Genomic DNA, 15914 nt, shown 5'->3' on the forward strand with positions numbered 1-15914 from the left:
TCACAGCAGTCACCTGCACTCTCCACCAGCTCATACACACACAGATCTAATTTAGGAAGGGTCTCACATTCAGGTGGCCATTGCACAGACACGTGTCTACAGGAGGAGGAGGCAGGGTCCGCTAAGCTCATGGGTACTTGGAGGAGAACTGGGGAAGAGGCATCTGATGATGGGACTCTGGAGTCGGCTTTCCAAAAGAGTAACATTCAACAAGTAACATTCGCACCACACAATTGCCAGGCAATGACCATCTCCAACAAGAGAGAATCCAACCATCTCCCCCTGATGTTCAGTGGCATTACCATCACTGAATCCCCAATTATCAATACCCTGGGGGTTACCATTGACCAGAAACTGAACTGGACTAGCCACATAAATACTGTGGCTAAAAGAGCAGGTCAGAGGCTAGGAATCCTGCGATGAGTAACTCACCTCCTGACTCCCCAAAGCTTGTCCACCATCTACAAGGCACAAGTCAGGAGTGTGATGGAATACTCCCCACTTGCCTGGATAATTGCAGCTCCCACAACATTCAAGAAGTTTGCCACTGTCCAGGACAAAGCAGCCCACTTGATTGGCACCACATCCACAAACATTCACTCCCTCCACCATCGATGCACAGTAGCAGCAGCATGTACCATCTACAAGATGCACTGCAGGAATTAGCCAAGGCTCCTTATGCAGCACCTTCCAAACCCATAACCGCTACCATCTGGAAGGACAAGGGCAGCAGATAGATGGGAATGCCACCACCTGGAAGTTCCCCTCCAAGTCACACACCATTCTGATTTGGAAATATATTGCTGTTCCTGCACTGTCACTGGGTCAAAATTCTGGAACTCCCTCCCTAATAGCACTGTGGGTGCACCTACACCACATGAGCTGCAGCAGTTCAAGAAGGCAGCTCACCACCACCTTCTTAAAGGCAACTAGGGATGGGCAATAGCTGCTGGCCCAGCCAATGAAGCCCACATCCTCTGAATGAATTTAAGAAGAGATGCTGGAGAGGCAGCAAGAGACGGGAAAAACCCGGAGAGATGGCAGAAGCCCTCAACAGGGTGACATGCGAGGCTGGGGAGGCTGTCCGCCTGCTGGCTGATGAGGTGGTGCCGACCTGTGCATGCATGGAGGTCTCCATTGGGAGAGTGACGGACTCCATAGAGAACCTGTTCCAGTAGATTCTGCCTGAGATGCATGCTGACCAGCGTTCCATTGCCGTAGCCATGGGTGAACTTTTGCAGTAGCTATGCAAGAGTGGAGACGGGGCACCTCAACCTCCGTCCAGATGTCCCTTCCCCTCAGAGGCCCTCGGGTACCCAAAGGGAGTAGGAGTGGCAGTTGGGATGTCCACTCAGGCTCTCTGAGTGTGTCCAGCCTTTTGAATCACTCTTGCCTGTGACCCTTTCACTGTCTTCTGTGACTGCAGAAGGAGCAGCTGCCCTACAGCAGGGCAGCCAAAGTAATCCGCAGCCCTCCAGGCCAGAGGACTGCCGCCAAAGTCATCCAAGGCAACAGGGCCACCTGGTCAGCAGGCTGCCTCCACCCCTGATGTGGGTGTCAAGGGATCACTTAGGAATGGTTGGGAAAGAAAAATTAAGAGTTCTGATCTTAGAAGTGGTTGCACTATGATTACTACACTTATCACACTTGTAAATATAGTTCACTTGCATTTCAATCGTGTCCATAAGACCATAAGACATAGGAGCAGAAATTAGGCCATTCGGCCCATTGAGTCCGCTCTGCCATTCAATCATGGCTGATAAGTTTCTCAACCCCATTCTCCCACCTTCTCCCCGTAACCTTTGATCCCCTTACCAATCAAGAACCTATCTATCTCGGTCTTAAATATACTCAATGACCTGGCCTCCACAGCCTTTTGTGGCAATGAATTCCATAGATTCACCACTCTCTGGCTAAAGAAGTTTCTCCTCATCTCTGTTCTAAAGGTCTTCCCTTTACTCTGAGGCTCTGCCCTCCTTAGTCTCCTACTAATGGAAACATCTTCCCCACGTCCACTCTATCCAGGCCTTTCAGTATTCTGTAAGTTTCAATCAGATCCCCCCTCATCCTTCTAAACTCCATCGAGTATAGACCTAGAGTCCTCAAATGTTCCTCATATGTTAAGCCTTTCATTCCTGGGATCGTTCTCGTGAACATCCTCTGGACCCCCTCCAGGGCCAGCACATCCTTCCTGAAATATGGGACCCAAAATCACTCACAATATTCTAAATGTGGTCTGATCAGAGCCTTATGAAGCTTCAGCAGCAGATCCCTGCTTTTATATTCTAGTCCTCTCGAAATAAATGCCAACATTGCATTTGCCTTCCTAACTACCAACTCAACCTGCAAGTTAACCTTAAGAGAATCCTGGACGAGAACTCCCAAGTCCCTTTGCACTCCAGATTTCTGAATTCTCTCCCCATTTAGAAAATAATCTATGCCTCTATTCTTCCTACCAAAGTGCATGACCTCACACTTCCCCATGTTGTATTCCATCTTCCACTTCTTTGCCCATTCTCCTAACCTGTCCAAATCCTTCTGCAGCCTCCCTGCTTCCTCAATACTATCTGTCCCTCCACCAATCTTTGTATCATGTCTGATGTGGTTTAATTGCGACAGTCCTTAAGCCTGTGCGTGCCTCCAACCCCCACCCTACCATCTTTCAAGGGACACCCCATGTCCCCCAGAATCATGCATGTATGTGCAGGGAGGTAAAGGTCTTTGCCAAGGCTCTTGTGAGCCATGTGCAAGAAGTCTCCCACGCATGCTGAGCCTTTTCCCTTCACAATTTCATCTGTCCCAATGCCCTAGCATTGTAAATACTACATGCTGAGGTTCCCCTTCAGTTGTCCAGCTGAGATGACCTGCATCTCCGCCCAACCCCTATGACTCAAGTTCAATGCAGCATCTTGAGATCTCCACCACGAGGCTCTGCATAGTAGCTTGCTGCCATGGTCACCGCCACCTTCAAGGTTGAGTCTAATATCTTTTCCCCTCCCCCAATCACCCACATCCTTCCCCCCGCCGATTAACACTGATCTCCTCCAGGAATCATTTTTGACCTCACAGTCACCCTTCAACCCCTCCCCATCATCTTCTGTCCCATACCTTGTAGGCCAATGTAGAAGTCCGTACCCCTGTTATGATTTGATCTGATCATGTTAAAAACCGCTCGTTGCACTACAGTGTCACGGGGCCAGGAGCTGATCAACCGCCTACCGGGATCTTCAGCATCAACCCAATCTCTGGCGAGCTGTCTGTGACTAAACCTTTGGACCGAGAGCAGATAGCTTCGTCCCATCTAAGAGCTCACATTGTAGACCTGAATGGAAATCAGGTGGAGAATCCAAATGACATAGTTATCAATGTCATTCAAACCCGGCCCCCCCCCACCAATCTTGCTGACCCCCCTGAATTCCCATCACCTTCTGCATCCCCTCCAACAACCCTCAGCACCTCATTCACTTGGCATTACCATATCCTCAGCCTACCGGCTCCCCTTTAGGCGTCACCATCCTGTCCACTAACTAGTACCCTCAGTATGCCCCCCAGGAATCCTCCATTCACAGAATTTTAACCGCACAGAAGATTGACTCCACTGATCACTCACTCTGAACCCCTTTCCCTGCTTCCCTCCTCAATGCTGTTCCACACCTCCACACACTCCGCCATGCCCACCCACACCTCTACACCTTCCTATGTCCATCCTCTGCCCGGCCACACCTGCACAACTGCATCCCCTCCCCACCTGCACTCCAGCACGGCCCTTCCCACCTTCCCGCTCCATACCAGCTCACCCATCCCCACAGAATCTCTGTCTTTCTCTGACCACCCCCAACCCCTTGCCCCGCTCTATACCTCCACACCCACCCCACCTCTTCATTTCTCTCCTCCCCATATTCCGCTCCCCCCCCTCCTTTACTCCCCAGCACAGACAATTGCTGCCCACCAGTAGTTCTTGCAGCCTCCTACCTGCAGCTTGAAGATCCTCCACTTGAATATTGCTGCACATGGAAGATCCATGTGGCTGATACTCCATCCATCCACTGCTGCATGTGACGTCCCAGGGTCCGGTCACTGGAAGCCTCAATATTCTCACTGGATCTCCGCTAGCTGCCCCAGGCCTTCCTCAAGTAAGTGCTGACATGGACACGCCATGTTCTGGATCCACACGATTTCCCATTGCTAGCTTGGATGATTGGGCGGGGAGGGCCGATTCTAGTCAGGTCTTCACCTGCATCTCATTAGCAGGATGCAAATCGGTTTCACGCCCATCTCTGGCGGAAATGGTGGCCCGCTATGGTGGGCAGGAGCGCAAGATCCCACTGTCATTTTACGTATGCGGGAAACTGATTTTTCAGCTCCTGCCACATTGTATCCCTCTACCCACCATTAAATCCTCCGTGGTTGGGGGGGAGGGGGGGAAGGACTGGAAAATTCCACCCATAGAGTTAGCCACCTATTATACGCCATTGCCAATTTTCCTCTTGAATGAAGTGAATGTAAGAGAAATTTGTGCAGGAAGTATAATGGTAACCAGTTTGATGCAGCCTATTTTGCATTATGCCCCAAAGTTAAAATTACCTCTATTCACCTCTGAAATGATAAGAACTGATAGCCACCATGCTGGCCTCCACGAGTCTAACAATTCAAATGGATTTCAAATTTGCCTCAGTTTCAATTAAAACTTTAAATAAAATACATTCTCAATCCGATGTATCATTGATTATGTCATTGAGCAATGATAGCTATGACACAAGATATTTTTCCATGGCAACAGGTTTTCTGTATGTCCCCTTGTTGAAATTTGAGTCGAACGAATAGAAGAAAAAAAAAGAAAGGATTTTCTTTCTAGAACACTAAAGAGAAGTGGTTGCAAATGTTGGCATAATATTTTGTTGATATAAAATTGATGTTTGTTTCTTTGTTTTCCATGTAATTTGAAGTTGGGTCCAAGATTAAACTGTACCAGAGAATGCTCATTGCAAACGAAATGGGTTTATGCATGTGTGCAGATGGGAATGTGTTTTTGAGGTGGAATGGGAAGGAATCAACTCATGGAGCTGAATTTCTCCGGGTCGGTCACGATTCCGACATCATCTTCAATTCCAGATTGAGATCTTGGAAATGGCTGTGGAGGGACTTCAGTTGCAATCTTCCCAGAAGCAGCCAATTAAGAAGCCACCTCCAGGAGTCCCATCCAATTAAGGATAGTGGATGGAGCAAGGAAGCAGGAAACCCAATAGGAGGGCCTGTAGCAATGGTTGGCTGGCAGGCCCAATGGGAGAGATGAATGCTGTTGGGAGAGGAGGGTGACCTGGAGGGAGTCTCAAAATGGAGGCACTCATGATGGCCTCCTTCAATTGAAATAAAAAATGGCGTGGTTCTGTGAGAGGTCTCAGGGTGGAGCCTAACCCCTCTCGAAGAAACCTGAGGTTTCTCTGCACCCCCATGAGCCTTGCAGTCTCCTGATGTGGCCATTCAATGCAGCCTGTGGTGGCTTGTTGACCTCCCAGCAAAAGGTCCCCTCCAAGGAACTGGTGGGCTTCACACTCAGTGGGGGGATGATCCAATGGTGGGAAACTGCCATTGCCTTCAGAAAATAGTCTCTGACCAGGACCTTAATTGTCCTAATTGGCCGCCTGGCTCCATGGAACAGCCTTCAGACTTTGTTCCCAGCCCAAACTTGGGAAACTTCCCTGGAGGTGGGAAAGCTTTAGGGAATCGCCCTGACTGGTTTCCCCTTTTTTTCTGGTTTCCGCTCCCCCAGTCCCTCCAAACCCTTCTCCATAGGGTTGGGAACAGTCACCCCATGGAGGCCAAATGACATGCTCCGTAGTTTGGATATTTGAATATCATGTATAATTAAAAATAGTGACAAATCACAAACTGCTCATCTATCCACTAGTAGATTGCAGATTTAAATTATAGATTGTCTTTCGTACATATTTTTTCAATGTATCCCTTATGTGGACTCTTCTCAGCAGGAAGTTCTTTTTAGTCCACTCACTATTTCCTGTGGCTTAGGTCCAGTAAAATGTGTGTCTGATTTTGCGCCCAATAGTATATCAGAAATAAAAACAAAAAAACTGCGGATGCTGGAAATCCAAAACAAAAACAAAAACAGAATTACCTGGAAAAACTCAGCAGGTCTGGCAGCCAGACCTGCTGAGTTTTCCAGGTAATTCTAGTATATCAGAAATGCCTGGTTATCACAGAAATGTTCAATGTGCCTGGTATATTTATGTCTGTGGCACGTGCTCCCATTCACCTGTGAATCCAGCACTTCAGACACTCAAGCAATAATAGTGCTTCATAAATGACAAATCCTGTGAAGCTGGCATTGGAGCTGTCCATCATTTGGATTCATGTTCAGAATTAAATGAAATGCCTTGCCTCATTAAAACCTTAAAATTCTCATGGGGGATAGTCATGCATTCATGAAACATCTTGAACCTTTGAGATACCTCACGAGCTGACATTTTGCTGAGACTAATGACCTTCCCTCTCCCTTCCTCAGCCTTTCCTCCACTCCCAACTCCATAAAAATATGAAAATAACATGAATGGGCAAATTGCTGTCTTTTGTTAGTTTTATCTTAATCCAGTAACCAAATCTGTATGACTCATCCCTGAGAGTTATTCATAATGAATATTCAAAATATTTTCATGTTAAATTTCTGCTTACCTGTAATACAATGTTGTTGGATTATGCACATGAATGTAAATGATCTAACTGAGTAACAAAACCCTTCACGGCATGCAAAATAAGAATAAAATAGTAATAGTAATGCTGTAAATTAAAAATCATGGGGAAGGTTGTAGCTCATGAAATGCAAATTTCTCTGCTTGTTGTGTAACATCATATTTATAGAGTTGATCTCCATGTGACTGTGCGGGTGATGCTATTAAAAGATCAAGAGACCTAATTTACATTTTCTGTTCCTCAGATGCAAAGAATTGAGCTACCCCAAGAACCTGCCACAGATTTCCCTCATTTTCATCTTTGTGAATGAAGCTCTGTCCGTCATCCTCCGCTCTGTGCATAGTGCAGTGAATCACACGCCAGCCCATCTACTGAAAGAGATTATCCTTGTGGATGACAACAGCGATGATGGTACAGTAAGCTTCAAAACATGTGGTTGAAAAACTGCATGCGCTACAGGCCTGTCTGATCTTGTGCCCATCTGCATGTTTTGGAGGTGTGTGAAAGCATTTGAGCAACTCACTGGGTGTTCTATGGCTTTCTCCTCCTGAGGGATTAGGGAATTTTGGAAAGCTCTGTTCAATCTCTTTCCTCCGCCTTACGCTGTGACCAAATTATCCTGCAACAACATTATTTATTAAGGATAAGGCTAGCAGTAGAGGAGTGTGTGTTGAGTATAAAGATAGAGGTGAAATGATAGATGTGAGAGTGTAAAGATGTGAGAGTGGAGTAATGTGCTAATGGCATTTTACAAGTGGTTTCTGAATGTTAGGATAGGTGTGTAGCACAGGTTCCCTTAGCCACACTGTAGGTTGAAAGTAGTGTGCATGTTCCTTTATTGGGGTGAAGTCTGTAGTGGTACCCAGGGTAGAAAAGGAAGAAAGAAAAATCATTGTGACTGCTTAACCTTACCTTGGTGAGATTATTGATTCTTTTCCTGTACTGTTCAGCTTACCTAAGAGTGAGACAGTTGGTGGAGAGTGGTAGTACCACTTCCCTCCAAGGGGCATGGTTGACTGCTCTGCCAGGCTTGGAGGATTGCTGTACCATGAAATGGTGCCTCTTCTCTTCGACCTTGTCTAAAAGACCAATGACATCCTTTTCTGAGAAGTTAACTCTTCTTACTCTCCCACCTCTTCTGCCTGCTTCACAGGTTTTGTCTGCTTTGCCACCCTACTGCCAACATAGAATAAAGATGTGGATTATAGATGTGGTGGGGAGATTTGAGAGAGAAAAGCCTCCCAGAGCTGTGGAAAACAGGAGTCTGCAGAATGCTTCTCCATAGCTGCACAATTATTGCAGTCAAGTTTCTTGGAGGTTGAACTGCTGATATAGAGTTGTGAATTGGGAAATCCATGGGTGAACAGTGTAACTTTCTGGTGTAGTAATCTTCTCAAAGGCAGTTAGGGATGGGCAATTAATGCTGGCCTAGCCAGTGATGCCCACATCCCATGAACGTATATGAAAAAAGTTACAGTGCAACTATGGTCTAACTGGCATTGAGGAAATTCAGGCATTTAAAACAATCCTGTACAAGCTGTTTTCCATTGATTTGGGCTATGTTTTCTGTGTTTTTGTCATGCTGTAGAAGAACTAAAGGCCCCATTGGAAGAATATGTCCACAAGCGCTACCCTGGTCTAGTGAAGGTGGTGAGGAATGAAAAACGTGAAGGCCTGATCCGAGCCCGTGTCCAGGGATGGAAAGCTGCAACAGCATTAATCACAGGGTTCTTTGATGCTCATGTGGAGTTTAGTGCAGGGTGGTAAGTGGATGCCCAAACAATAGCAAGCACTATAGACTCTTAATGAAATAGCATCACTCTTTAGTTACATGAAATGGATATATTTCTTTTAAATTCAATACCTTCACCATCTTCATAAGGACATAAGGCCAGAAAGGAAGGTGGATAAAGTGTGAGGGTTTTCTACAGCTTTATCTGCTAGTTTCATCAAAACAAAGGAGTTGTTTTGTGACAACAGCGGCGTTTTTAGTCACAAACTATTGTAAATAGTTGTGAATCACATTTGATGGTGCAAAGATCTAGAAATGACTGATTTAGAGCAACCCAACATGAGTTGAGGTGAAGAGACATTATATCTCATGGAAAAAAGTATATAACTCCAAGGATGGAGCACAATCCCAGGGAGTGATAGATAACTTCTACCGTAGTCTATCCCACCTTGAGTATTAAGTCCATTTCTTACGGAGTCAGAAAGTAGAACATCCTGGCATTGAAGAGAGTCCTAAAACCAACACTAAGCTGAATAAATAGGATTGGTACACAGCTGAGTTTGGAAAAGCCTAAGGCTACTAGGAATCTTTGAGCAGCAAGGGACAATTTATAGGTGCCATCACCAAGATACTTAAAATCCTCTTGATTAATAGGCAAATTGGATTCCAGAAGAGTGCTCACAATTAACAGCAGCTCTAGGAAAAGGGATATGAATCCAACTTAAGTGAGAAAAGATGGATATATAATTAATATTTAACTTCTCACCAGGTGCACTAAATATGGGAAATAGTGAAAGCAGAGAATATTTTGAATTTTAAAAGGCTGACGGATACATTTTTGGCAAGCTATTGAGAGGTATCAGAGTGGAATATGAAGACTAACCATTGAAATCAGTTTGATGGATAGAAATGGTCCTTTCTGATTAGTGTAGTCTGTGCTTCTAAGGAACTTGTTATCTATTGGTGATTCATTTATACCTATTTTGGGATGAGGTGATGCAGGAACATGGTCGGTAAATGTGATTAGGATTATGTGTGTTTGTGTGTGTAGAAGGTAAATGCTGGCACAGAATGATTAAACTGAATGGCCTGTTTCCAATTTGTATTTCTATCTGTGGCTTCACGATAACCATCGTGGCCTGGAAATGATTTGATTACTTCAGAAAATCAGGGAGAAATTTCTCAGGTTTCCTGAAATTGGCAAAAAGTGCATTTTCCCCCTTGTTTACTTTTCCCAGGCACTTTTAGGGCAACTTTTAGCTGCCGCACCATTCTTCAGCTGAGAGAAGCAGGAAGATGACATATATAGAAGCAATCTTCGCATCAGCCAGTCACCGAGGATACATAATAGCGCTAATGATGTATCTTCTGACCTTCCTTGCCTTTGTGCCTTGCTTGGTGATTTCCCAAATAGCATAGCAAAGTGAGAGAAATTTAATTTTTTCATGCATACATTTCATAAAACTCAATTGAAGGAGCATAATGTAAAAGGGGAGAAGGTCTCTAAGCTTCTCAGTATGGTGCATAACTGCTCCCAACTCAGTCACTCAGGAATTTCACAAGGGGTTTTGTCGTGGACCTGACTCCCCTGAGTGACCCAGAAACTACTCGGTGAGTAGATGTAGCCAAACCACTAACCAATAACAATCATCGCTCAATGACTTGTAAAGCCAAACCTATTCAAACCTTACCAATTTCAAATAGACAGATTTCAAGGTTTAAGAAGTACACTGGTAAAGGAAAAAACTACTCAAAGACAAATGGATGTCGTGCGAAGTATTTTGGAGGGTATGCACAACAGGTATATAAGTAGTAGGAAGAAAATTATTAGAAAGCAAAACTTTTGTTAACAAAGGCTTTTTGGAACTATGGTTATACAAGGCATCCAATATTTCAATATTCCAATATTTTATGAGGTACTGGTGCAAGGTTAATTGTCTGCAGTTACCTAGAATTGTTATTTTGCCTTTATAAAAAGGCAATCACCATTTTGGTTTGTTTTCAGTCTAGTGGGAATGTTTTTGCTAACTCCTTGTTGATGTCTATCTATACTTCATGGATTTTCACCATTATCTCATTTTGCATCTTTGGATATTGACTATTCTTAAGAATCCATTGGTTAGCAGCCTTTTGCACTTGCAACAGAAGGGGAAGGAACAAGTTGTTGTGGTCCATGGAGGTACCAATGACTTAGGTAGAACTAAGAAAGAGGCTCTGCACAGGGAGTATGAAGAGCTGGGTACTAAATTGAAAAGCAGAACCTCAAAGGTAATAATGTCTGGATTATTACCTGAGCTGCATGCAAATTGGCCAGGGTACATAAAATTAGGATGATGAACATGTGGCTCAAAGGTTGGTGTGGGAGAAGTGGGTTCCAGTTCATGGGGTACTGCCACCAGTACTGGCGAAAGTGGGGGCTGTACTGTTGGAACATTCTACACCTGAACCATGCTGGGACCAGTGTTCTTGTGAACCATGTAACTAGGAAAATAGAGAGGGTTTAAAACTAAATAGTAGGGGCAAGGGATCATATGCGGAAAGATGTGGTATATCAAAGAGTAGAGACAAGGTAAGAGAGGAAAATAGTAATCTGAGAAACGAGGGTCGGAGAATGGTAGGAAAGGACAGAGAGAAAAAGACCTAAGAATGCACCAAGAATAAAGACTAGATGTCACAAAAATAACAAAAAGACAAAACTAAAGGCTATGCATCAGAATGTGTGTGGCATTCATAATAAACTAAACTAATTGATTGCACACATTGGAGTAGATAAATCTGATCTGATAGCCATTATGGAGACGTGGCTGCAGGGTGACAAGGATTGATTCCTGAATATTAAGGGGGATATGACCCTCAAGAAGAACAGGAAGCTAGGTAAAGGCGGAGGGTAGCACTGTTAATCAAGGATGGCATTGGTGCAGGAGTTAGAGAGGACCTTGGTTCAGGAGATCAGGATGTAGAATCGGTTTGGGTAGGGATGAGGAATAGTAGGGGAAAGAAGTCACTAGTGGGAGTAGTCTACAGGTCCCCTAACTGTAACCACAATGTAGGACAAAGTATACAAGAAGAAATATTGGGTGCCTGTAATAAAGGGATGGCAAAAACCATGGATGACTTTAACCTGCATATAAGCTTGAAAAATCAGGTTGGAAGTTGTAGCCTAGATGAGGAGTTCATTGAATGCTTTAGAGATAGCACATTCTGGAACCAACCAGAGTGCATCTTTTATTAGACTTGGTATTATGTAATGTGACAGGATTAATTAATGACCTCAGGGTGAAGGCACCTCTAGGTAGCAGCGACCACAATATGATTGAATTTTACATCCAGTATGAAAGGGAGAAGAGTGGGTCTAAAATTATATGACTTTAAGTGTTATAAACTTAAATAAGGGCAACTATGTGGACATGAAAGCTGAGCTAGCTGAAGTTAACTGGGATACTAGACTATAGGATAGATCAATGGAGAAGCAGTGGCAGACGTTTAAGGGAACATTTCAGAATACTTAGAATAAGTATATTCCTCCTATAAAGGAAAAGTCTAAAGGAAGGGCCTACCATCTGTGGTTAACTAAAGAAGTTAGACAAAGCATCAAATTTAAGGAAAAAGCATATAACTGCGCAAAGATGAGTGGCACATCAGATGATTGGTCAGAATATAAAGAATGGCAACGAAATACTAAAAGGCTAAACAGGAGAAAGAAATTCGAGTATGACAGGAAGCTAGCTAGAAATGTAAAAACAGATAGCAAGAGTTCCTACAGATGTTTAAAGAGGAAAAGAGTAGTTAAAGTGAATGTTGGCCCTCTAGAGAGTGAGAATAGGGAGGTAATTGTAAATACTAAAGAAATGGCAGATAAAATGAAAAAATATTTTGCTTTTGTCTTCATTATCGAGGATACAAAATCATTCAAGTAATAACTGTAAATCAGGAGGTGGAGGGGAGAGAGGAACTTGGTGAAATTACAGTCACTAGGGAAGTGGTACTGAGCAAACTGATGGAGCTGCGGGCTGACAAGTCTCCGTGTCCAGATGGACTTCATCCTTGTGTCTTAAAAGAGGTGGCTAATGAGGTAGTAGATGCATTCATGTTAATTTTCCAAAATAGTCTAGATTCTGGAAAGGTTCCATCAGGCTGGAAAGTAGCAAATATTCAAGATGTGAGGGAGGCAGAAAACAGGAAACTATAGGCCTGTTAGCTTGACGTCTGTTTTGGGGAAGGTGTTAGAGTCAATCATTAAAGAGGTTATGGCTGGGCACTTAGGAAAACACAAGGTAATTGGGAGGAGTCAGAATGGTTTTATGAGAGGGTAATCATGTTTAACCAATTTATTAGAATTCTTTGAAGGAGTAACATGTGCCGTGGATAAAAGGGAGCCTGTAGCTGTACTGTACTTGGATTTCCGGAAGGCACTTGATAAGGTGCCACATCAAAGGGTATTGAGGAAAATAAAAGCTCATGGTGTAGGGGGTAACCTATTTGCCTGGATAGAAGATTGGTTGGCTGGCACAAAACAGAGAGTATGCATAAATGTGTCTTTGTCTGTTTGGCAGGATATGACTAGTGGAGACCCACAGGGGTCTGTCCTGGGGCCTCAACTTTTTACAATTTACATCATGACTTAGATTAAGGAAAGGAAAGCATGGTAGCTAACTTGGCAGATGACACATGGATGGGTAGGAAAGTATGTCGTAAAGAAGACATAAGGAGTTTGCAGATGTATATAGATAAGTTGAGAGTGGGCAAAAATCTGGCAAAAGATGGAGCATAATGTGGGAAAATATGAAGCTGTTCACTTTGGCAGAAGAATAAAAAAAGCATATTACTTAGACAGCGAATGACTGTGGAATTCCGGGGTGCAGGGGAATCTAGGCGTTCTCGTGCATGTCACAAAAAGTTAGTATGCAGGTATAGCATGTAATCAAGAAGGCTCATGGAATGCTATTCTTTATTACGAGAGAGATTGAATATAAAAGTAAGGATGTTATGCATCAGTTATACAGGGCACTGGTGAGAACACATCTCGAATACTGTGTGCAGTTTTGGTCTTCTTATTCAAGGAAGGATATAAATGTGTTGGAGGTGGTTCAGAAGAGGTTTACTCGATTGATATCTGGAATGAGCGGGTTGTCTTATGAGGATAGGGTGGACAGGTTGGGCTTGTTTCCTCTGAGGGGTGACTCGATTGAAGCATACAATCTCCTGAATGGTCTTGACAAAGTGGACGTGGAAAGGATGTTTCCCCTTGTGAGTGAGTCCAGAACTAGGGGGCACTGTTTTAAAATTAGGGTTCACCCTTATAGGACAGAGATGAAGCGAAATGTTTTCTCTCAGAGGCTTGTGCGACTTTGGAACTCTGCCTCAGAAGGCAATGAAATCGTGATCACAATAAATTTAAGGCAGAGATAGATAGATTCTTGTTAGGCAAGGGAATCAAAGGTTATCGGGAATAGATTGGAACGTAGAACTCGAAATACAAACAGATTAGCCATGATCTTACTGAATGATGGAGCAGGCTGGAGGGACCAAATGACCTGCTTCTGCTCCTATTTTGTATGTTTATATGAGACTGCCTAAGACATCATGAGTAAAGTCATTAAGTTTAGTCATAGAACTTCCTGTGTTTGTTAGCTTCCAGTTGGTGGTGTCTTCACTAACTGAAGATTTCCCAAAATAATTACTTCACTTCAGAAATAACCAATTTGATGCATCACAACCTGTAAATACTGTAATCACCAAGTTAACAAGGGTGAATTGACTCCTCTCTTTGTCCCACTCCTGAGTTGGTTGTAACAGAGTTTAAATTTAAAAGGGAGGTGATTTTGCCAATTGAATATATGTTTATCTGTATTTAGATTGGTGCAAGAAATAAGCCAGCCAGCTTCCTTAAGTTAACAAATAAAGAGTTAATTATAATGCTGAAAATCACTTGGGTGAAAAGACAGAAACTATTAACAAAAGGTTTACCATGTACAAATATATCCAACTACCCAGTAATGCAAAAACAACACACACAATGCCGCTCCCTCCCCCCAAGCATGCAAAAAAGAAGTAGAACTCTGCAGAGTAAAAACTTGCTCAAGTAACATCAAGTAAAGTCAGAAAGAAAAATATTCACCAATTGACCAGAGGCTTGTTTACAGATGAAGGATCCCTTACCGTAGTGAAGCAGTCAGTCTGCAGCCTTGGCTGGTTAATTTGGAATTCTCTTTTAAGAACTCTCAGTTTGCAGCAATGAGGTGTTCTGGTGGGATTCTCAAAACACAAGCAGCTCAGCTTTGACGAGAGAGGTTTCAGAAGAAAGAGAGACAACAAACCTATAGCAGCCTCTCTGACTATATGAAATCTAATATATTTTTTGCACCCAGGAGCTGGATCACATGACCTCTCTCTCTCTCTCAGCATTCCATTGACTTAGTGTCTCCATAAAAAGCAGCTTGTGTCCTTCGCAAATGCAACGTGGTAGCTGCTGTCAGCCAGTGTCCTTGCTTGTGAAAAGTGTTCTTTTGAAATAAGCTCAATACATAGTTATGTCCAGCCAATGACAATATAAAGTAACATATAAATAGTTGTTTGGTAGTACAGATCTTGAGTATTGCTGAAAAAAAGAGACAAGCTGTTGAAGCTTTTCATCTTGTACTCATCAGGACAGATTCGCAAGAATACCAATCGTAAAGGGCATAATAATTTATACAGCATGAGAAGATACTGCTGATTGGTTGGCAAGTGGATTCTGATTGGTAGAGGCGTTGCCATGGAGATCGCACCAGGGAACAGTTAACTGCCAAGCTTTTGACCTGCCTGGTTTGAATTTAAACAAAAGCTTGGCAGTGCAAGACAAAAAGCTTTGACAGCATGCCTCTTTTTTCAACAAAATTCAAGTAAAGTAATATATGTCCAGCTGATGACATTATAAATTAACATTTTATATAATACAACTTCATAGCATTACACTGAAGCATGAGAGTAGCAGAAAATGTGGCAAGCTCAGTATAAGTGCAGCAACCAAAGAGTGGACTAGATTTTGACTCTGTGCAATAATGTTAAATAGGTGATAACAAATCAATGGACAATTTTTACATCTCTCCTGATTTTTATTTCCATCAGTATGGAATTTTTCCCTATTAACGCTTACTCTGCTTATGAGATTAATGCAATGAATTAAAGGAGTTTCTACCTGAAAGAATGTTGGTGTTTGGAGCAACCCGTTAGAGAGGGCAGTAAAGGGAAAAAAAAGTAACTTAACATCAAACAGAAGGCACTTACATCAAGTGCGGAATCATCTCAGATTTGCACTAAGTGAGGTAGCAGGCGGGTAAAACGACGTTTCACCTGCCAGCTGCGATGGCGGGTTTTCACACCGTATCGTCCCAATCCTGCTGCATCACTTATGCATTCCCAGGAAACACGCTGTTTCCATGGCAGGTGGGCTCTCATTCACCCGCCACGCCATCATCTCGCCGCTTCATCACACCAG

At 43.4% G+C, this 15914-nt stretch overlaps 1 protein-coding gene across 1 annotated transcript in view; it reads left to right on the forward strand.

Moving 5' to 3' along the window:
* galnt17 (polypeptide N-acetylgalactosaminyltransferase 17) overlaps positions 1 to 15914 on the forward strand; it is a 488896-nt gene that overhangs the window by 109580 nt on the left and 363402 nt on the right. Inside the window, exons 3-4 of the mRNA XM_041197649.1 lie at positions 6950 to 7116; positions 8294 to 8468. Of these exons, the coding sequence (XP_041053583.1) occupies positions 6950 to 7116; positions 8294 to 8468 (342 nt within the window). The remainder of the gene's footprint in view (positions 1 to 6949; positions 7117 to 8293; positions 8469 to 15914) is intronic.

Source organism: Carcharodon carcharias, chromosome 10, assembly GCF_017639515.1.
Source record: "Carcharodon carcharias isolate sCarCar2 chromosome 10, sCarCar2.pri, whole genome shotgun sequence".
NCBI classification, from domain to species: Eukaryota; Metazoa; Chordata; class Chondrichthyes; order Lamniformes; family Lamnidae; genus Carcharodon; species Carcharodon carcharias.